Below are 22,590 nucleotides of genomic sequence, written 5' to 3' on the forward strand. Positions count from 1 at the left end.
GACCCAGTCTGTGGTCTATGTAGACCCAGTCTGTGGTCTATGTAGACCCAGTCTGTAGTCTATGTAGACCCAGTCTGTAGTCTATGTAGACCCAGTCTGTAGTCTATGTAGACCCAGTCTGTAGTCTATGTAGACCCAGCCTGTAGTCTATGTAGACCCAGCATGTAGTCTAAGTAGACCCAGTCTGTAGTCTATGTAGACCCAGTCTGTAGTCTATGTAGACCCAGTCTGTAGTCTATGTAGACCCAGTCTGTAGTCTATGTAGACCCAGCCTGTGGTCTATGTAGACCCAGTCTGTGGTCTATGTAGACCCAGTCTGTAGTCTATGTAGACCCAGTCTGTAGTCTATGTAGACCCAGTCTGTAGTCTATGTAGACCCAGCCTGTAGTCTATGTAGACCCAGTCTGTAGTCTAAGTAGACCCAGTCTGTAGTATATGTAGACCCAGTCTGTAGTCTATGTAGACCCAGCCTGTAGTCTATGTAGACCCAGTCTGTAGTCTATGTAGACCCAGCCTGTAGTCTATGTAGACCCAGCCTGTAGTCTATGTAGACCCAGTCTATAGTCTATGTAGACCCAGTCTGTAGTCTATGTAGACCCAGTCTATAGTCTATGTAGACCCAGTCTGTAGTCTATGTAGACCCAGTCTATAGTCTATGTAGACCCAGTCTGTAGTCTATGTAGACCCAGTCTATAGTCTATGTAGACCCAGTCTGTAGTCTATGTAGACCCAGTCTATAGTCTATGTAGACCCAGTCTATAGTCTATGTAGACCCAGTCTGTAGTCTATGTAGACCCAGTCTATAGTCTATGTAGACCCAGTCTATAGTCTATGTAGACCCAGTCTATAGTCTATGTAGACCCAGTCTATAGTCTATGTAGACCCAGTCTGTAGTCTATGTAGACCCAGTCTATAGTCTATGTAGACCCAGTCTATAGTCTATGTAGACCCAGTCTGTAGTCTATGTAGACCCAGTCTGTAGTCTATGTAGACCCAGTCTATAGTCTATGTAGACCCAGTCTGTAGTCTATGTAGACCCAGTCTATAGTCTATGTAGACCCAGTCTGTAGTCTATGTAGACCCAGTCTATAGTCTATGTAGACCCAGTCTGTAGTCTATGTAGACCCAGTCTATAGTCTATGTAGACCCAGTCTATAGTCTATGTAGACCCAGTCTGTAGTCTATGTAGACCCAGTCTATAGTCTATGTAGACCCAGTCTATAGTCTATGTAGACCCAGTCTGTAGTCTATGTAGACCCAGTCTATAGTCTATGTAGACCCAGTCTGTAGTCTATGTAGACCCAGTCTGTAGTCTATGTAGACCCAGTCTATAGTCTCCCCGTGGGGGGGGGGGGGTGCACCACCCTCCAGCACCGGAAGCTATTTAAGGCGTCTGGAGGCCGTTACAACTGCAGATGGCGATGATGGCGGTGGTGGGGATGATGGTGGTGGTGATGAAGAAGATGTAACGGGATGCGCGTCTCCATCACTGGCATTACCGCACCGCCAGCACCACCATCACCATCCGAACACCGCCGCAGCGTCTGTTCGTCGGCCAGGGAGGGGGACAGAGAAGAGAAGACATCGCCTCCTTCCCTCTCTCTCTCTGCCTCTCTGTCTCTCTCGCGTCTCTGCGTGATACAGCGAGACGGGTGAGCGAGCGGTATAGGCGGACCGAGGAGTCAGCCGCCAACACCACCACCACTACTCACCACCACCCACCACTCACCACCACCCACACTCACCACCACCACCCACCCTCACCACCATCACCCACCACCACTCACCACCACCCACAACCACTCACCACCACCCACACCACCCACCACCACCACTACTCACCACCACCAACCACCACTACTCACCACCACCAACCACCACTACTCACCACCACCCACCACCACTACTCACCACCACTCACCACCACCCACCACTCACCACCACCACCCACACTCACCACTACTCACCACCACCAACCACCACTCACCACCACCCACACCACCACACTCACCACCACCATCACCCACCACTCACCACCACCCACCCCACTCACCACACACACCAACCACCACCACTCACCCACCACCACCACCCACACCACTCACCACCACCCGCACCACCCACCACCACTCACCACCACCCACACCAACCACCACTCACCATCACCCGCACCACCCGCACCACCCACCACCACTCACCACCACCCACACCAACCACCACTCACCACCACCCACCACTCACCACCACCCACCACTCACCACCACCACTACTCACCACCACCACCAACCGCACCACCACCAACCGCACCACCACCACTCATCCACCACCACCATCCACCACCCACACCACTCACACCACTCACCACTCACACCAACCACCACCCACACCACTCACCACCCACACTCACCACCACTCATCACTCAACACCACTCATCACTCAACACCACCCACCACTACCAACCACTCACCACTACTCCCCACCAACCACCACCACTCATTCATCACCACGACCACTACCCACCACCCTCGCCTCTATCTCCCCATCTCTGCCCTCTCCCCTCCCCGGGATTCTCTCTCGTGTCATCTCTGTGTCGTGTCCCGTCTCCCTCTGTCCATCTCACTAAGTGTGGGGTCCTCGTTTCTCGTGCCCGCTGCCTTATTCTCTTCATTCAGTTGGATTCGCAATCGCTTCTTCTCATCCCGTAAATGTGAATCGTTTGTTTCGGAATAATTTTTTGTTCGTGCGATTGCTGCGGCCGCTGCTGCTGCTGCTGCTTCTACACGAGGCGTGTGCGCGTTTCATCCTCTCTCCCTGTTGTCAAATCCGTCTTTTTATTGTTGTAAGAAACGTAGTAGATATGTGAACGTGTTACTAAAAAACGTGCGTCTGCCATTGTAAAAGCCACGACCACCAACATCACCACCACGGACCTCGTCCAACCTCATCATCATCATCTCCAATCCCCTCTCTTCCCAATCCCCAATCCCCCCGTCCCTTCGCTAGATCGTGGATTACTCTGTGATTTAAGAAGGAAAGAAAAAGAATAATTTGCGGTCAAATCCGAGCCGGTGTCCCGAGCAAGAAGAGCGGAGGAGGCGAGCAGCAGCAGCAGCCATGAGGTGCGGTCCAGACCCGGGACATTCGCCCACAAACACTCCACATGCAACATACAACACGCAGCATACCACATACAACATGCTATATACAACATGCAACATACCACATGCAACATACCACATGCAACATACCACATGCAACATGCTATATACAACATGCAACATACAACACGCAACATACAACATGCAACATACAACACGCAGCATACCACATACAACATGCTATATACAACATGCTATATACAACATGCAACATACAACACGCAACATACCACATGCAACATACCACATGCAACATGCTATATACAACATGCAACATACAACACGCAACATACAACATGCAACATACAACACGCAGCATACCACATACAACATGCTATATACAACATGCTATATACAACATGCAACATACCACATGCAACATACCACATGCAACATACCACATGCAACATACCACATACAACATGCTACATACCACATACAACATACCACATGCAACATACAACATGCTACGTGCAACATACAACATGCAACATACCACATACAACATACCACATGCAACATACAACATGCTACGTGCAACATACAACATACCACATACCACATACAACATACCACATGCAACATATAACATACCACATACAACATACAACATACCACACGCAACATACAACATACCACATACAACATACAACATGCAACATACAACATGCAACACACAACATAATACACGCAGGGACACGTTACATGTACATTGACACACACACGGACCATGGGCTCGTCGTTGCACGCTTCTGCGTGACTCTCTACAGATGCTGAACATTCAGAATGCGCCGTGTACACGTGTGCCTTGTCTATATACATAGCCACTTACCATCGACACACATGTGATGATGTGACATGCGTAACACATGTAGGTACAATGGATGATACGTGCTTGCCTAGAACAGTTAATTCTGCATTAATATACACGAATCGTTACGGATTGATGCATTCCGGACCCGGGACACTCTAAGCACACAGTGCATGTACTGCACGTGTACACACACACCCCTGTTCTACAGACACATACTGGGCTACATGGACACGTTTCTATATAGACATGTACATCCACAAATACATGCCTACTGTGTTTACTTAATATGCACATGTTCGTGAATGGATACGCAATTGCTGTGCATAAAATATCGTGAACAGTGCATTTCATAGCCACCTTCACTGCATGATACGGGATGCATCTGCATAGTGCATACCCAGTGCACACACGATTTCCTGTAGGTGTGCACGCGTAGTATAATATCACATTACCGCCACACACCCACACACTGCTTGTGTGCACGAACTCTGTGGTGTGCTTGAATACGACATACTTGGGTGCATGCTCCTTCCTATGTGTGTGTGCACATGTGCAAGTGGAGCCCAGGGGTTCTTCACGTATTCATATTATCGAGACCTGTCCCTCCTCCAAAAAACAAATACGTCCTGGAAGCACAATTCTGCATTGACAAACGCAGATGTATTTGTTGCATAACACGGCAGAGTACCGTCGACGTATAGACTACGTTAATACGGTGCAGTAAATAGGAAAAGCGTAGAAACATTAATGCATTTCGACCACGTGAATCTGTCAACGATGTGTATGTAACATGCCATGTGCTGCATACATACACGCATAGACGCATTGTTTGCATGTGAATAGGACATTATATATCGCTATATACTAATGGCCAGTATACACTGTTAGTGTGCAGTATATAAAGTGTGTGCTGTAGTGGCATCACTGAATACGCACGTGCCGGACACACGCTTGGTGTACTGTGTTGATGGGTGGTGAGCAGTACGTGCGTTTTGTGTTTGTGGATTAAAGATTCCCCCATGTGTGTTCATTATACAGTGCGGCTTCACTGCAGCATGGAGCTTGCATGTACTGTAAGCATGGACACTGTAAATCCAATTCGATACAAGCACGTTTACGAATTATTAAATGTGGACATTTCAAATGGCTTCACAGCACAGAGTTACAATACGGAATACTGCGTACGATTAAGACATTTTACTGTACTGATCAGAGTAGTAAGGTATGGCCACGTAACCCATTTTGTGACCGTACATTTAATTGAAGTGCTGCACTGCAAGTCAACAAGGGACAAAATGATTGTGGGTGGAGGAAGGGGCTTGGGTTAGATTCCTTTACACAGCAGAGGTCGCAACCGGGTACCCGATACCCGGCTACCCGTACCCGACCGGTTTGCGACCCTGGTGCGGCCGGGTACGGGTAGACCGTGAGTCACTGGTGAGTAACTGTTTGTCACTCATTTCCCAACGTCTTGTCTCTTCTCACAATTCAAGTTCCTAGAATCAACCCACCCGCGCCTGCAACATGGCTTCATCCCAGAGGTCGCAATCAGGTACCAGATACCTGTACCCTACCCGTACGGGTAGGGTACGGGTACCCGTTTGCGACCCTAGTGCGGCCGGGTACGGGTAAGGAATCAAAACCCGTTTGCGACCTCCGCTACACAGCTGCCTTGCTGTGTTGGACTTGGTATGTTCTCCCCCTGTTCTGCGTGGGTCTCCTCTATGGCACTCCGATTTCCTCCCAGAGCAGAAACAAAAATCCCCAAAGTACACTAACTAGTCTTAGCCAAACATCAGAATGTTGAAAATTCATCTGCAAATTACTCAATTGGGATTGCACATGGCAAGGCCGTAGCCATGGAGTCAACATTGGGGGGGAGCAAATCTTCCAGGGGGTTTGGGGGTCCCCCCGCCCAGAAAAAAAAATCTAAATTTGAAAACGAATTTCCTGCCTAAAATCTTAAAAAATTCACTTGCACATAGGGTGGACTTTTTATTTATTTTTACAATAATGTCTAATAGTGTATTGTATTACATTGCTCTGTTTTATCTTTTCTTGTTTCATTGTATGTAATGGCAGAGATTATGGGTTAATAAAGTACAACCATAACAACAATCATACAAACAGAAATCTATTTTATAGCAATATATTGGGGGGGGGGACATTTTGAGAATATTTTAATATTGGGGGTGGATGTGTCCCCCCCAATTTATATTATAATTATGGCCTTGGCACATGGCAACGTCACCCACTACTTCGAAAACCTTGCAGGACTCGCACGTGAAAAATGTGAGACTTGGTGATCCTTTCCAGCAATAAACAAGCGCAAAAATAAAACCCATTGACAATTCCGTAGCAAAATACTTGGACTGCTTTGTTGGTTGGACTTGGCAATCATCTGCAAATCTGAGCCAGTTAAACAATTAGCAAGGTGTGTGTGCGATGGTACCCCGGGCAATGTTTTCGCGAGCCCAGCACAAGCACCACGGGTGCTCACTTGCAATGCACGGTGTGTATTTACTATTTACACAAGAAGGTTGGCCTACCCAGGAGGGAGAGATGAAAGGCGTGCAATTGCAGAGGGCACTAAAGGGACAGTAAAATGGCAAGTACAAAAATACTCCACTGTATGTCTACATATAGCCATGGCCAGCAGGGAAACGGCACACAATTGCAACGAGCCGCTTACAAATCGGGATAGTGGGGCATAGTTTTTGACCAGCCGGTGGACCCGAGTGGACCCAAGTGGTGGTCTAATTTAATCAATCGCCTTGTGCATTCTTGAGGCATTTGCTCATTTCAGTGTCCAAATATAGCACATTTTTCGAAGAACACGTTGCTCTGTGGTAAATTGTACAACTGCAGTTTAAGAAGCTCAAAAAAAAAATCATGAACCTTCAACCAGTCTCCATACCTGTCAACCCATAGTCTTTACTCATATTCTTGTACAGGGAAAATGAGTTTTCAGGTCCATAGGGCGTACAGCCGTTCCAATACGGCCAAATGTTTTTGTCTATTTGTTTGTGTTCCTCCTTTGTGATGAGACTTTGTGGGACGAACATTGAGATTTGTAAGGGCACGGGGTGACCAATAAGGTCTGAATTGGACTGTAATAAGGTAGGCACTGATAAGGAGTTGACAGCTATGATTCTCGCACCAGTCAATACTGTCGTAATAAAGTAATAAGGAGACGGTGTGTTCCACCACATAAAAAAACGATGTAAAGCAAACTTTAAATGCATCGATGTATCAGTCTTAGAACCAAAAAATATTGCGGCAGTATTTGTTTAGTAAACTCTGGACTGATTTTTGGACCGGTTAATGTAGCTCATCGGCAACATGTATACTGTGAAATAAATGCAGCTTTGTTATCAAATGTTAGAAGAAAGACCTCTTCATGAACATCGTGGGGCACGTTTAATTACCCTGAAAAGCACGAGTGCATTTTGGTGGGAAGGACCCAGTGAGGAGGAAAAGTGCTGCTTCATCCAGGACAAGGATATTGAGGAAGCTTCGCCTCTCAGGCCATTGACATAGGGACCTTTACACTTTTGGGAACGGCCTCATGAAATGGGGCCAAGGACGTGGTACGGTTTTTATTGCTTCTTTTTTTGTGTGGTGGTGGTGGCGGTGGCATGTGCTGCAGTGACCATACCATGGTTAGGTAGCTAACCCTGCGAAAATGTGACACATCCCTGTAAAAATATCTCTGCCCCACAGCAGCTGACGACAGTTCTTTGGCGCGTCTATTTTAGCTGCCCCAGCGACCTCTTAAAACCCTGTGATGCCCCGTGGCAAAATTTGCCATGGGGTTGTGAATTAATTGTATAAAAAAGGTGGCCACGGTACTGTTTGCTCCCTTGGAGTTGTAAGGACATTGGCGATTAATATATTTGTTAATTTAATGATTTATTATCTTGACAATTTAGTGTCGAGCATCTGTCAGGACACTATTAAGCGTGTTGGCAAAACCATTAAAAGTTGTTTTGTGTTTGGCAGTGCCCTTCCTTCTCTTGTGACATGCAGTTAGTGTCAATATTATTTCTTGTGGAATGCTTTTTTCCTGAGTTGCGATGCCTTGGGGGAGGTCAGGGTTGGGATGGAGTTGATGGTTATGGACTTTTCAGTTGGCTGCTTAGGCTTTGGTAGATGTTGTACATATGGTGTCTGGTAACAGGAGTTGGCCACCACATTCCAGACGGCTCGCTTGAGGTGTGTCGCAGTGCAGTTAATTGACGTAGAAGGCGTTTGCCCCAAATTTGCTCCCGTCACTTTGTCCTCGCCAAGTTGTTCGAAAGTGTCAATGTAATCCCGTAAATATCGTAAGCGTTGAGGTTTGATGTGGGTAGAGTGATGAATGACAATGGGGATTGGGGTTGGAAAGTGGTTCATATTTAATAAATAAATAAACGACATTGACCATAATATGCCATGATTTTCAATCAACTTCCCTCTCGCCTGCGTGTGGAACAAAATAACCCAGAAGCACATCTCTTAAAGCGCCCACATCATCCATGTGTGACCACGGAACAGCGTTTAGCGATTTGTAAGAAAGGCTGTGAATCGTACTTGTGTTTGTTTTGGACATGTCCAGTGTGGGAGTAATGAGGAAAAAGCAATGCATACAAATTTTTCTGTGGATCAAGGATTGCCGGTCTGGCAGACACAGTTTAGTTTAAACTCCCAGAAGTTTTGGCTTCCAATCTGGGGGGGTATATGCTCCCACAAGTGTTGCCTTCAGTGACTTTTCAGTACTATTAGACCCCCCGAAAGTTTGGAACGTGGAGGCACGCATTCTTGTTGTGTTCGTTAATATTCATAAACCGTATCGGCGTAAATGCAAAACAAATGTTTTGAAATCGTGCACGCAATATAAATAATAACCCTTGCTGAAGGCTACACGAGTTGAACATTAAAACGCGCAAGAAAAACGCGTTGAGTAGAACGCTTGTCACTTTCATATCTCTCTCGTGTATCATACTGTATATACTATATATTATTTTGCGTGAAAGTATACTCTCAGACAAACTGGACACCCCTGAGGTGGTTGGGTTTCTTCAGGATCGGAGCACTTGGGCTGGCACCACCAGCATCGTGACGATCTGAGATCCTGGGTTTGAGCCGCCTGTGATTCAATCAGGTTCCCAACTGTTAGTGAGTTGTTGGTCTCATCCGTGACACAATGACTGCATATTCTTGGTTCTTTCGGTAAAGTCACGTATAAAACAATATTAATATTTTTTTATTATTTCCCTTCTACGTGACTTTACCGAAAGAACCAAGAATATGAATCCCTGCAGTCACAAAAGCTTTAAATCAACAATGACTGCATTTAAAAACAATAGTACAGTATTACATTGAAATAGTTTTAAAGCTTTCGTGACTGAAGGGATTCATATTCTTGATTCTTTTGGTAAAGTCACGTAGAAGGGAAACAATAAAATAATAAAAATATATAACAAAATTATCACGTTTCGACTGCAACACAAGCAATCATCAGCTGTGAAAAAAACACAGCAAGAAAATGTTCTTGCTACGTTTTTTATTCTTATATATTTTTATTCTTTTATCGTTTCCCTTCTACGTGACTTTACCGAAAGAATCAAGAATATAAAAATTGTTGCTTAATTTTTTTAAAAGAAAATTCATCTTTGGGAGAAAAAAAAATGAATGAAGTGCTACGGCCACGTGATGCACACCCCGCTCGCAATGCGCGTGAGAGAGAGTGCAGGAGCAATCCTCGTCTGAGTTAGAGGTCACATAAAGGGAATCCCATAAGCAGTGTTGATCTCTTTTGACATGCTGCTTGCATCTGAGAGTTATGAATTGACACTTAATGATTCTGATAACACACTTGAATTAGAATCTGGAAAATATGTATTACTATGTATCTACCAGAATAAATATTAGATGCAGGCATGTATTAATAGATTAATTAATGAAAATCGTTAATGAAAATTCTTCAAATAACTTACAACTTTCGATTTGTAGCCCTTGCAAACAATTTTTCATTTTGGGAGTAGTTAATTATTTATGAATTTATTTTGTACGTATGTGCAATAATGCATGTATAGAGAGGCCTGTCAACGTTTATAAAGGGATGTTCAGAGTACGTACCGATTCAGTTTATATTGGGATTTATTTATAAGTTAGTCATGTTTCATCTTCTTGGTTCTTTCGGTAAAGTCACGTAGAAGGGAAGTAATAAAATAATAAAAATAAAACATAATAAAATAATTCTCACGACGTTTCGGCCACAACGCAAGCAGCCGTTCACCTGAGGACGGCTGCTTGCGTTGTGGCCGAAACGTCGTGAGAATTATTTTATTATGTTTTATTTTTATTATTTTATTACTTCCCTTCTACGTGACTTTACCGAAAGAACCAAGAAGATGAATCCCTGCAGTCACGAAAGCTTTAAATCGAAATTTAGTCATGTTTATTCATAATCTGAAAAATAAGTCTGGTATTAGGTCTGTGTGATTGTTATGTATTAAATGATTAATTATCTAAACATTCTGACCTCTCCTCGGGCAGACAATTGCGAACGCATGTAACCTGCACACAAGTATCGCTGTACTAACGATTGTGATAAATGTGGAAGCTGAGACTACCCATGGGTCTTGGAGGGAGGAGTGGTCATCTATTTATGACCATTTCCAAATGAAGCACAATCAATATTCATCATGTGCAGAGGCGTCCTATGCTTGCACAGGAGAACACTGATCCGTGGTGATATCCATAAGTTTACACCTCCTATCCACAGGCTAATAATTATGGAACATCTACATCATGGGACCTCCTTTGCCAGTACCAAAATATGAGAATAGGATTTCCCCTTTTTTCTGGCAACAAAACAGCTGTGTTAAGATTTTAAAACACCAAACTGAAACCTTTTACAAGGAATCATGTCTGCATTAACCACAATACCAATCAGTTTCAAAGAGTGTGGTTTTGGTTTGCATTCTGACCACAAGTATTGTGGTTAATTCTAAATTATGGAAAACCCACGGATAATAGGATACTTTTATAAGATTAATTTGCCGGACGACTTCTCTTGTCTGTGAAAAAAAATCACAGATAATAGTAATGGCGTCTTCGTGTATTTCTGTCACCTTTTTGTGTGTGTCTGTCTCTGTGACTCTCTGTATCTGTGACTCTCTGTATCTGTGACTCTCTGTCTCTGTTTGTTTCCCTTTCTTTGCCGCGTATCTCTTGTTATTGCCGCGTATCTCCTGTTTTCCATGAAAAGATCATGAGCATCGGTAAGCAAGATTGCTATGCATTATAGGTAAAATCGCGCATAATAGTAACAATTAGGGCCAAAGATATGAGGCTTTCGTGGACTCTATATCCTCCACTGATAATATGAGCAATGGATAATAGTGCTGTGGGTGATAGGAGTTCTTTCTTGTATTAGTTGGCATAAGTATTGTGCTGTATGGGGTCAAATATCCTATTGGGACCCTTCGGGGGAAATCATCTGAAGCTTCAGTGATGCTTCTCATGATTAATGAATAATGAGTATTCATGAATAATGGGAACACTGATTTTTCTCAAAGGAATCGTATTTAAGTTACGACGTGGTCGGCAGCAGAGGGCAGTGCATATACATCTGTTGTTATACTGTACTTGACATCTATGTTCCCACATCTGTGCTCACTGCCTTGACCAAGTCGCACTGACCCAACATGGTGAAGTATGGCCAAATGATCCTCACGACCCACACGGCATGGGGAGGCCCTCATCCAGCAGTGGATTGACAAAAGAGCTGTACATGTACACGTTTATTTTACTGTGACCATTTAAATACTGTACAAGTACTCTACGTGAAATTGCATGGTATGTTTAGTGGTTTGACCCAGGCCTGTAGACTTTTTAGTTGAAATGGGGAGGCATACAACAAGTTAGGGGGTGGGAGTGCAACACAAGTTACACAAACTTGACACATGTTGAACCCTAAGCATAACACGATACGATCTGCTCCAGTCTATCGTGCATTCTGCTCTGGCTCTATCCCCAATATAGACAAAGAAAGATAAAAAAACTACCACGTGTTTTAAATTTTGTACAACATTTATTTTTACTTGACTCCAGGAATTTAAAATAGCGGTTGTATGCAAGTATGTCAAGCTTAATTTGTACCGCACGTAGCCAACCGTGCTTATCAGAGTTGCTGAACCTTCGACAAAGGGTGGCTCATCCTAGAGCCCCCTACAATCCTACGGGGCTGGTTTTACCTCCTAAGTGTGGATATGGGGGGGGGGAGGGGCGTCGTGCCGGAATTGGTAGTTGCGTTTGTCGTCCCAAGTGCCAAAAGCTGACACGGGTGCGGGGGGTCCCTGTCTTTCAAACCCCAGCGGTTCTGCCCATTCCCCCCCAAGCAGCGAGCAGAGTATCTGCCAGGCCCGTGCCTCCGTCATGATCTACGACGACACCAACAAGAAGTGGGTGCCGTCGGGAGGCTCGCTGGGATTCAGCCGTGTGCACATCTACCACCACACGGGCAACAACACCTTCCGCGTCGTCGGACGCAAAATCCAGGACCACCAGGTGAGTTGCGTGATGTCACGATTGCACATGCCCTGCGACTGGGAAGGTTGGAGCGTGGCGGAGGAGGAAGGGTGATGGAGCATGGCGGAGGAAGGGTGCTGGAGTGTGGCGGAGGAGGAAGGGTGGAGTGTTGCGGAGGAGGGTGGGAAGTGACAAAGTGTCGGTGTAACTGTGCGTTTTCTCAAAGTTGTTTATTATTTGTGATGTTTACTACAGATTCTTTATTTTGAATGGATTTCCAGTTTTAGATGCCTCTCCACTTGTGATTGGTGCGGTTTCATGAATTTTGTTGGATCGTGCAACGTGGATTTAGTTATTATATGGAAGTAGCTTTCCATTTTTCTGCCAATCTTACTTGAAAAATAACTTTTCTTAATCGCTGGGTTTAAAATAATGTACCGTATTTTTTATAGTGATTAATTGAGGACCTCACAATAGTCCACATTTTCCAGGCTCAAAATGCATTAATACAATTCCTTCATTACGAGCCAAGAGCCTCTTTGGACTAAAAGTTTCTTTTTCAAGGGAAATTTGGGTGAGAAATGAATACATCGTAACGGCAAACTTGGTCCGGTGATACAAATAAAAACGCAGCATTTAGAACGTTATAAGAGAAAACATTGTAACGGTCAGACTCATGCAAACTCGGACTCATGTTTTCATTCCCAGGGCCAATGAACGATTTGGGCCTCAAGACTGTGGCACTATTGGCCTTGTATGGGTTGAGTTGCCGCTTGCCCCACATGTCCATGTCAGTGAACGAAAGGCTGTCTTAACATGCACAGATTAGACTCCATGAAGACTAGAGCCTTTTTACAGACAGCCTTCATAACCAAGCCAAAGACACACACATCCCTGTTACAGTCCTACCCCTGTCAGAGATGTAGTCCCATGATGATACTCCAGTCCTACCTTTGACCCAGTGAGTCGGTGTCATAATTTTTCCAGATAAGAACCCGATAACATAATAATCTATTTCACAAGAGAGACGTGTGAAAACCTAACGGATTCGGCTAAACTTTGACTTGGACTACAAAGGCCCTAGCTTATCATCAAATCTTTGAGTTGAGAAATGTGGAGAAATAAAATACGGAAAAGATGTTTTCTAGACACAAAAAATACACTTTTGTATGCCAAATGACATCACCATTTTATGCGTATGAAGCACGCAGCCTAGTTTCAGATCCCAAGGGTCAAAATTGTCAACGTATCACTTTAGACAGCAGCAGAACATTAAGTCAAGTTTTCCGGTTTCACAATTTTCATTATAGTCGTCATCACCTACTGCTGGCTTATGCGTAGGGGGCTTCGTATGGAAAGCCCCTCCTGATCACAGAGGAGTTGGGGGGGGTGCAGTTTGGGAGTGTTGCCTAAGGGTGACAATAAATAATTTCTGCAAATGATGACGAACTCGTCAGACGGTGTTTGTATGATCTGGAAAACTCTTGAGCAGGAAGGGCTGGGATTTAGCAGGGGGCCCTCTGGGTCATTGCAGACCTTGAGTGAAGGAACTGGGGTGGTCCCAGGAGAGAGTGGAACATAGGTGTTTGGATGAGCGTGGCACGCGGACAAAGCTTATGTTGTGGTGGGGGTTGGTGTGGGGATGGGGGGGGGGGCGGCCCTGGCAATGCAAGAAGAGGGGTTTTATTTTCTTGTGTGTGTTTGTTATACACTTGCGTGTAGGAGATCAGCTTGAGGGTTTTAGCAATGGAGGAACTCGATTACTGTGTAGGCAGCACAGTGCATGCAAGCTCTCGTGTTATGCCCAAGGGATCCAGTCTGGAAAGAACGAGGACGGACGTGGTTTTTGGAACGTGAACTGTTATGGGTTTTTAAAAGCAGTTATTTGTAAAAGTGTTTCAAAATGGGGCTTGTCCCTATGGTTGCTCACATTGAATTTGTGCAAAATTTGGTGGTCATGGCGACTGTGTTGACCCTGCGCTCACTGTGGGAATACAAGCGTCGTACAGTGACCGCCTCTGTTGTGTGAAAAAGCCTAAAATACTCCCTACCGCTCGGTGTGCCGAGTCCGTCGCTCTTCATCATCCCACGTATTATTCCCCAGCGGTGTGTGGGGTTTATTTAATTATCTTAGAACATCTGCCTCGCATGTCGTTCTGTTCAGTGGAACAAGGTGGTTGATCGGAGGACTGGCTCGTAGAACAGTGGCGTGTAAAAGCTGTGAGGCACGATGCATTGCATATCATTTTTTAAATAGTGAAAGGAGCAGCCCTTCATATCTGTGTAAATCTAAATATCATACGCTGTTTAGGGTTGGGGCCTTGGTGCAATGGTTGACGCACTGCGCTCTCAACTGTGACCTGGCCAGCGTCCGATCCCAGCCGGGGCTCAGTGGCCAGTGATATCTGAATTGGTGTCGCCCTTCCACCAACTTGTACTGACCAGTGTGGTGAAGTATGGTCAAACAACCGCTATAAATGACATGGCATAGAGAGGCCTTTATTCAGCAGTGAATTGACAAAGGGCTGTAGATTGTTAGTCAAACGGCATATGTCACATGATTTGAAACGGCGTAGTTGGGCCCTTGAGCAAAGTGCTGTTGTTGCGCTCACTGATTTCTTTTGTTCAATATTTAAATCTCAGAAGTATGTTGCAGTGCCAGGTGTGTGTGCCTCCGAGTGGCTCCTGTTTCCCACTCGGTGCTGCGTCTCTTAAATCCAACCTTGGGGGAATGCAGCACGGATTTCATTTTTTTATTGGATCCAAAAAGCCCGATTCTTTTTGCCCTCTTTGTCTTACTTTTTCCTCTTTACAAGTAGCTTAAACTAAATTGATTCCATCTGTGAACTGCTCTCGTTCATCTCATGTGGCTGGTTTTGTCTGGATAAAAAGGACAACAAAAACAATAGAAAACTAAGCAGCCGCAATGGACAACCACGGTCTGTTTAACAGGCAGTTTGGCAAAGTTACATTCGTAGGTTTTTGCAAATATTTAAGCATTTCACTTTTGCACAGACATCTGTATTTCGGCACCTAATAATTTCCTCTTTAAATATATATCATTCACTGCAGGCCCCATGAAGTGACTTGCTGTGGGCGTTTGAAACTGCTGGCTTAGCTTTGAAAACTGGGCTCACCGAGCAACAGACGTGCCTCCTAACAGGGGCGACCCGACTCGAATGGGGAAAATCATCAATTATCACCTCAAACATTTGCATGGCCGTGCTGCCTTTTGCGTGGCGCTCAGAATGTGGCAGCGTCTGCCCCCACCGTCTCACAATCCCCACTTGGCCCCCTGCCTTTCATTTCCACAGCCATTGCCGATATCATCCCTGCTCTCTTCAAGTGGTCTTGGATTTTTGCCACTGCTGCGCTTACTAAAAAAGCCGATGAAACACAATGTTTCTGCAATTTAAAAAAGAAACAAGTCTTTCAGCAAGCTGAATTACATATATGTATGCACACACCCAGGGGGGGCCGCTTGTGAAAAGCCGGGCTGGATGGGTTAGTTGCCGAGTTGATGGTTTCGTTTCAGTTTGAGCACTGGCTGTACATGATTAATACAAGTCTATTCATTTCCTCGGTGTGAGGGGATGGTTTTTCAAATCACCAACTTGCTCCGTTCATTTTAAAAGTCCCAGTATAGAACAGCATAGTTGCTTTGTGTGGAAAGCCCTTCCTGAATCACTGAGGGGGGGAGGGGGTGCACAGTTTGGGAGTACTGCCTATGGTAACTATGAAGAAGAGCTTGGTTATGAATATTTATTGGTCGCGAAATTTTTTTCCCTCAAACATTCCTTCCCGGGATTTGTTTTTTATTAATTTGTGTTCATAATGAAATAAACATTTGTACAAACAATTTGCTAATTAACAAATATCAACAATAGCACTTTGTATTTATAATTTAAAGTGTGGCTTGGGGTAAGGTCTGAGTTGTTAAAATTTATAACCTGGAAGTTATCACTGCGTCGCACTGGAAAGAGCATGCTTTTATGACCATGCCGTGTCCAGTTTCTCTGTGGGTTTACGTCACGTTCTCGGCTCGCTCACAAATCATGCGCGGGTGCATTCGCCGTATCTCTTCTTAAGTGTGGCTCTGCATTACTCTGGTGAAACTGTATCAATATTTCACGTGCATTTTTTCACCCCCCACAGTGTTTTTTTTCCCCCTTGTTTCAAAATTATAACATTAATAACATGTATGGAAAGTACACGATTTTTTCTTTTTACATTATTTGTATTATCAAAAATATTTTAAAAGATAAATGAGCTGATTATTTTAAACTGTTGCATGGTGGATGGATTTGAAGAGTTGTCCCATTTAGCACAAACAATAATAACATTTGTAATAATTTATCGTCGTTAGCGTAGGTCCAGTGCGTATATTATACGTCCAGGTTTAAGCGTGTGAGCCATGTGATTGCTGCATTTGCAGTATGGCTTTCCGCAAGGAACCACTCCAATGCGCGCACCATACAATCATCCTATACAGCATGCGTAATTATACGCTCAAATATTGATCGTAGGGCATGCAACCATGGACCAGACGCTCTCTTGCCATGAGCTTCATGGTTATTTGGGGTGGTGACACGACCCAGTGGTAGCACGATTGCCGCTTATACCGACTATAATCACCCAGGAATGTCTGTCCTTAACGCTCGTGACGTCACTCCACATCGACCAGCCCCACTTATTAATATTCATGAGCAGGTGACGTCCTTCAAATGGACATCCCCCCCCCACCCCTCATTAATAATCGTGAGCGGGGGACGTCACTCAATATTTAGTACTCCCCCCCCCCCACTAATAATAAATGTGCAAGTGACGTCACTCCACATCGAACAGCCCCCCTCATTAATATTCATGAGCAGGTGACGTCCTTCAAATGGACCCCCCCCCCCCCACCATTAATAATCATGAGCAGGTGACGTTACTCCACATCAAACAGCCCCCTCATTAATAATCATAAGGTGACGTTCTCCAAATGGACACGCCCCCCCCCCATTCATAATAATTATCGGCTGACGTCACTCCACATGGGGGGCCGAGGCGTCTCCTCCCCCCTCGTCGGCATCAGGAGGAGGGGGGAGGAGGCAGAACCCTCGCGTCACGCGATCTCCGTAACGCTGTTGAGACCTCAAAGTAAAAAGGACGTCCTGATGAACAAGGGATTATAACCTTAAAATGAAATAAGTCTGTGTCACCGCGCTCTTACAAATTGCACACAAATTAAGGTAATGAATATCACGTCTTGGTCTGCTTTTCGCTTGCAAATTTCAGATTTGCTCCAATACACCCATCCTTGGACGGGCAAAAGGCTCGTTATAGAGGTTAACGGTTTGCATCTGCAGCCGCCCTGATTAATACTAAGGATTTATTTCTAAAAAATACTATGCCCTGTCTGCTTCACATTGGATGTTAAAGATCCTGTGAAGTATTTTGAAAGAGTAAGCTTATTGTGCTATGGTCAGGGTCCAAGTATGGTAAATTCTAACATTACTTGCAAACTATGCAATTGGGATAACACAGCAATCGCCACCCCCTGATGACAGACTAATGCCCATTTTTAGGCTAGGAGCTGTATCACGTTGTGCCCACAGGGACAGCTGCCGCTAGAGATCTCCTTCCAGACGTTTGAGATGAGATGTAAAGTGCTTTGAGACGCCCCAGCATAGAGGGCGCTATATCAAAAACAAATTAGTATCATTAATTTAAAACTGCTTCGTGGAAGAGATATATTTTTTGAGACCTGACTCATAACCAGATTGAGGAGTGCAATCGAGGTTGGAGGCAGAAGGTACGTAAATGTGCAGCCCTGCAGAAGTGCTTCCACTAAAGTGAACTATATTATTCCACGTTGATCAAATGTGAGAAGAAGTAGACATACCCACACTTTACCCCACCACCCTCGACCTGCCACTTGTGGGGCTGGGATTTCAGAAACTTGCTCCATTCATTCAACTGCCACGCCAGTGGCCGGAATTGAACCGGCGACCTCTGGATTGCAAATCAAGTGTGCGAACCCAGACACCACAGAGGTTGCTTCCATGATGGTGGAACGGATCTGACAACCAAATGTACCAATTGTCAACCACCAGTTGTCTGGTGGCTATGAACTGCTGCATTCGCGTGTAAATAGTCACTACGGCCTTGCGTTCAATTTTTACCTGCGTTTTTCTTTCCCCTCCCCTCCGCCAATGAACCTCTTCGCGAATGTGCGATCGCGGCACGCAGGTGGTGATAAACTGCGCAATAATCCGCGGCCTCAAGTACAACCAGGCGACGCCCACTTTCCACCAGTGGCGCGACGCGCGCCAGGTCTATGGCCTGAACTTCGGCAGCAAGGAGGACGCGCACGTGTTTGCCAGCGCCATGATGCACGCGCTGGATGTGCTGAATGCCCAGGAGCCTGGTGAGGACGGCCGCGGAGGGGACACCCACGTCCCGCCACGCACGCACGACCAGCGTACGCGCACGCACGCACGCACACACAGATAACCTGTACGTATCTATGTTGACCTTCTTTCGCACCGTACGGAGCCATCCGTGCAAATCGGAGGTCCGGGGTAAGGACAACAAACTAAACGTAAACATCCTTTCTAAAGAATGAAAGTGCACGATGCAGTGACCGTCTTAGTTCACACGATATCGTTTTGTACGGTGATTATTCTGCGCGGCACGCACACGCGTGTGTGTGGGAGCGGCGGTTACGCGTGACTGACGTGCATGTGGCATTTGGCGCACCCGCACACCCAACGTGCTTTCGTGACGAACTCGCAACGCGAAGAAACGCGCGCGCGTGACTTGCGCACACGCAAGACCAACACGCGCATGAGACCAGATATCGCACGTGTCCCTGACGACAGCTTGTGCTGAACTGCTAAGGGTTGACATATCGACAAGTTGAGGCACGCCACTTGTTACTACTCCTTTCACTATCCTTCCCTTAATGGGTGCTGTGCCTACTTCAAATCTGTGGTGATATATTAGATGGGTGTTTAATATATTTTACTTGCCGTTGTCAAAACTTGCTTGTGTTCGCAAGATGTTTGATTTGCTTTAACAACAAAATAATGTCACACTGCGGGACACCCTGAGATTCACTTGACATTCGATTACGTCATTGTGAAAGGAGTTGGGAGGGGAAGCACTCCCTTGGGACGTTATGGTGCAAATGTCAAGGTCAATCCTTTTTACCGCTGGTTTTGTTTCAAGTTTTGGGTAACCCTTTGATCAATTTAGCTTTTGTCTAGGATGAGTTCCTAATCGTAACACAACTTTGTATTGAAGTGTTATAGACAGACGGATGGGTGGAAGAGCCAATGCATAAAATACTTTCAACTTTATTTGAAAAGCGTTAAAAAGGCTTGTGTGTGCTCAAACCTGTCACGGTGGTCATATTCCCATTTGCCCTACTTGTGTTCGCAGGGACTTTGTGTCGCTTAACACACCATTAACAACTCGCCACCCATTGCCACCTGCAGCTCTTGCCGATGATGTGCGTTTTTTGGCCGTGTGTTTACACTCCTGGTCACTGTGCTTGCGTGCGCCTGCGTGCGTGCGCCTTGCAGCTGGACCCATGCTCCAGCGGCAGAATTCCCGCACGCAGCATCAGCCATCGCATCCGCCCCATCCTCAGCACCCACCGCACCCACAGCAGTCCCAGCACCCGCAGCACCCAAATGGACCCCTCCCACTGGAGCTGGAGATGCAGAGGAGGTGAGAGCCCTGTTCGTATCTCAATTTAATAATATAAGATTCGGGGTTTGTATCAGTTGTTCCTGCATGAGGTTACTATGTTTATCAGGCCCCTCTCACGACATTTTGAGTACCGTTTCCCGACTCGGCTTTACGGAGTTGTTGGCACCGTTATTATTCGTCCACGGCCTTCGCAGGCAAATGCAGGAGCGGCAGATGCAGGTGGCGGAGCGGCAACGTCAGAAGGAGCTGGAGCAGGAGCGCGAGAGGCAGGAGCAGGAGAGACAGGAGCTCCTGGAGTGCGAGCGTCTCGAGAGGGAACGACAGGACCGGGAGAGGCTGGAGCGCCTGGAAAGAGAGCGCGTGGAGAGGGAGAGACAGGACCGCGAGCGGCTGGATCGCATAGAACGGGATCGGCAGGACCGCGAGCGGCTGGAGCGGCAGGAGAGGGAGCGCCTGGAGCGGGAGCGCCAGGACCTGGAGCGTCTGGAGCGCCTGGAGAGGGAGCGGCAGGACCGGGAACGGCTCGAGAGCGAGAGGCAGGAGAGGGAGAAGCAGGAGCGCGAGCGTCAGGAGATGGAGCGCGCGGACCGTGAGCTGCTGGAGCGACTGGAGCGCGAGCACCGCGAGAGGGAGCGCCGCGAGGAGGAGCGCGTGGAGCAGGAGCGGGCGGAGAAGGAGCGGGAGCGCCAGGAGAAGGAGCGCCTGGAGCACGCGGAGCACGAGAGGCTGGAGCAAGAGAGGCTGGAGGCCCAGCAGAAGGAGAACGCGGCAGTGAGCACACGTGCCCCATCTTCCCCCCTCTTTGATTACAACGCACGGTGGTTGTGAGCGCGCTGCGTATGCATTTAGGCGATTGACCTTGCCTGAGACGATGGTTATTATCATCATAGTTATAATCCGATCGATGCAGGGCAGCTGAAAAGTAAAAGATGCTTATGACAGCGATGTGGAGAGGTACTTGAGTTTGAGTGACTCCCCCCCACCCCCCCCATTTCCCATCACAGATTCTATCAATACATGCGCGCGCACTTGCCGTGCGTCGTCGTGCTGAGGATGACCACAACCCTGCTGCACTCGACACTGATTATCATCATGCGTGCCCTCCTAAAGCTTTGCCACAGTTCCATAAAGCTTTGCCACAGCTCCATAATGCCAGTTTGAATTGATGTGCAATTACCGTCCTGCACCAGACTCGGTAATTGGTGCTATTCGTGCTAGCCCCGTTTGGTTTTGTTTGCTAAATTGTAATATTCACCCAGCCGTCATTCCAGAGTCAACCTCACATATGATCTGTACGTTTCTACATTTATTTGGATTATCTTTAAGTCTGTACGCCAGAAATCTTATTTTCGATGTGGGTCGATTGAAACAAATAAAGCATTGCTTTAATGGTGCTGAAGATGGCTTCTTTTGTAAGGACATTTGGAAAAGTAATTTGGCAAATGGTGACGAATAATGGGGCTTAATTTATTTTACGTCCCTCCGGGTCAGCGACGCATAAAATATTTCTGAGCAAGCACACCACCACATCCAGTATTCCTCTCGTTAATGCTGTGCGTAGTCACGTGGCTATTCCTGTATTGGGTGAGGGATTAAGCTTGGGGAATAAATGAGATGTATTATTATTTTTACTACAGTACAATCTGGACATGAGCACACTCCTTTGGAGCAAGGCCAGTGGTGCTAATATCCAAAGTGTACTTGTATCAGAAGTTTATATACGGTGCGCTAATATCATTATGGTTACATTTCGATTTAAAGCTTTCGAGACTGCAGGGATTCATCTTCTTGGTTCTTTCGGTAAAGTCACGTAGAAGGGAAATAATAAAATAAGAAAAATATAACATACTAAAATAACTAATTATTGTATAATTTTATTATGTTTTATTTTTATTATTTCTAAATAATTCTTATATTATTTTATAATTTGTATTTTTATTATTTTATTATTTCCCTTCTACGTGACTTTACCGAAAGAACCAATAAGATGAATCCCTAATACAAGAAGATGTATTATTATTACTACAGTACAATCTGGACATGAGCACACTCCTTTGGAGCAAGGCCAGTGGTGCTAATATCCAAAGTGTACTCGCATCAGAAGTTTATATACGGTGCGCTAATATCATTATGGTTACATTTCGATTTAAAGCTTTCGTGACTGCAGGGATTCATCTTCTTGGTTCTTTCGGTAAAGTCGCGTAGAAGGGAAATAATAAAATAATAAAAAGAAAACATATTAAAATAAATAAGTAAGTTTTTTTTTTCTTTCTTTCTTTTTGAATGTTTTTTTCCCTTCCACGTGACTTTACCGAAAGAACCAAGAAGATGAATCCCTAATACAAGAAGATGTATTATTATTACTACAGTACAATCTGGACATGAGCAAACTCCTTTGC

At 45.6% G+C, this 22,590-nt stretch overlaps 1 protein-coding gene across 4 annotated transcripts in view; it reads left to right on the forward strand.

Moving 5' to 3' along the window:
* The first annotated feature begins 1,382 nt into the window (after positions 1-1,382).
* LOC144933559 (uncharacterized) overlaps positions 1,383-22,590 on the forward strand; it is a 29,854-nt gene continuing 8,646 nt past the window's right edge. Inside the window, exons 1-6 of one of the 4 annotated variants that reach the window (XM_078858476.1) lie at positions 1,383-1,652; positions 3,005-3,120; positions 12,337-12,529; positions 18,725-18,902; positions 20,062-20,209; positions 20,386-20,962. In XM_078858476.1, coding sequence (XP_078714602.1) covers positions 3,116-3,120; positions 12,337-12,529; positions 18,725-18,902; positions 20,062-20,209; positions 20,386-20,962 — 1,101 coding nt within the window. In that variant the 5' untranslated portion in view covers positions 1,383-1,652; positions 3,005-3,115. Of the gene's footprint in view, positions 1,664-2,501; positions 2,709-3,004; positions 3,121-12,336; positions 12,530-18,724; positions 18,957-20,061; positions 20,210-20,385; positions 20,963-22,590 lie in introns of those variants that run through there. The other 3 variants (XM_078858473.1, XM_078858475.1, XM_078858474.1) reach the window with 3 other exon arrangements.

Source organism: Lampetra fluviatilis, chromosome 7 (assembly GCF_964198595.1).
Source record: "Lampetra fluviatilis chromosome 7, kcLamFluv1.1, whole genome shotgun sequence".
Classification (NCBI taxonomy): domain Eukaryota; kingdom Metazoa; phylum Chordata; class Hyperoartia; order Petromyzontiformes; family Petromyzontidae; genus Lampetra; species Lampetra fluviatilis.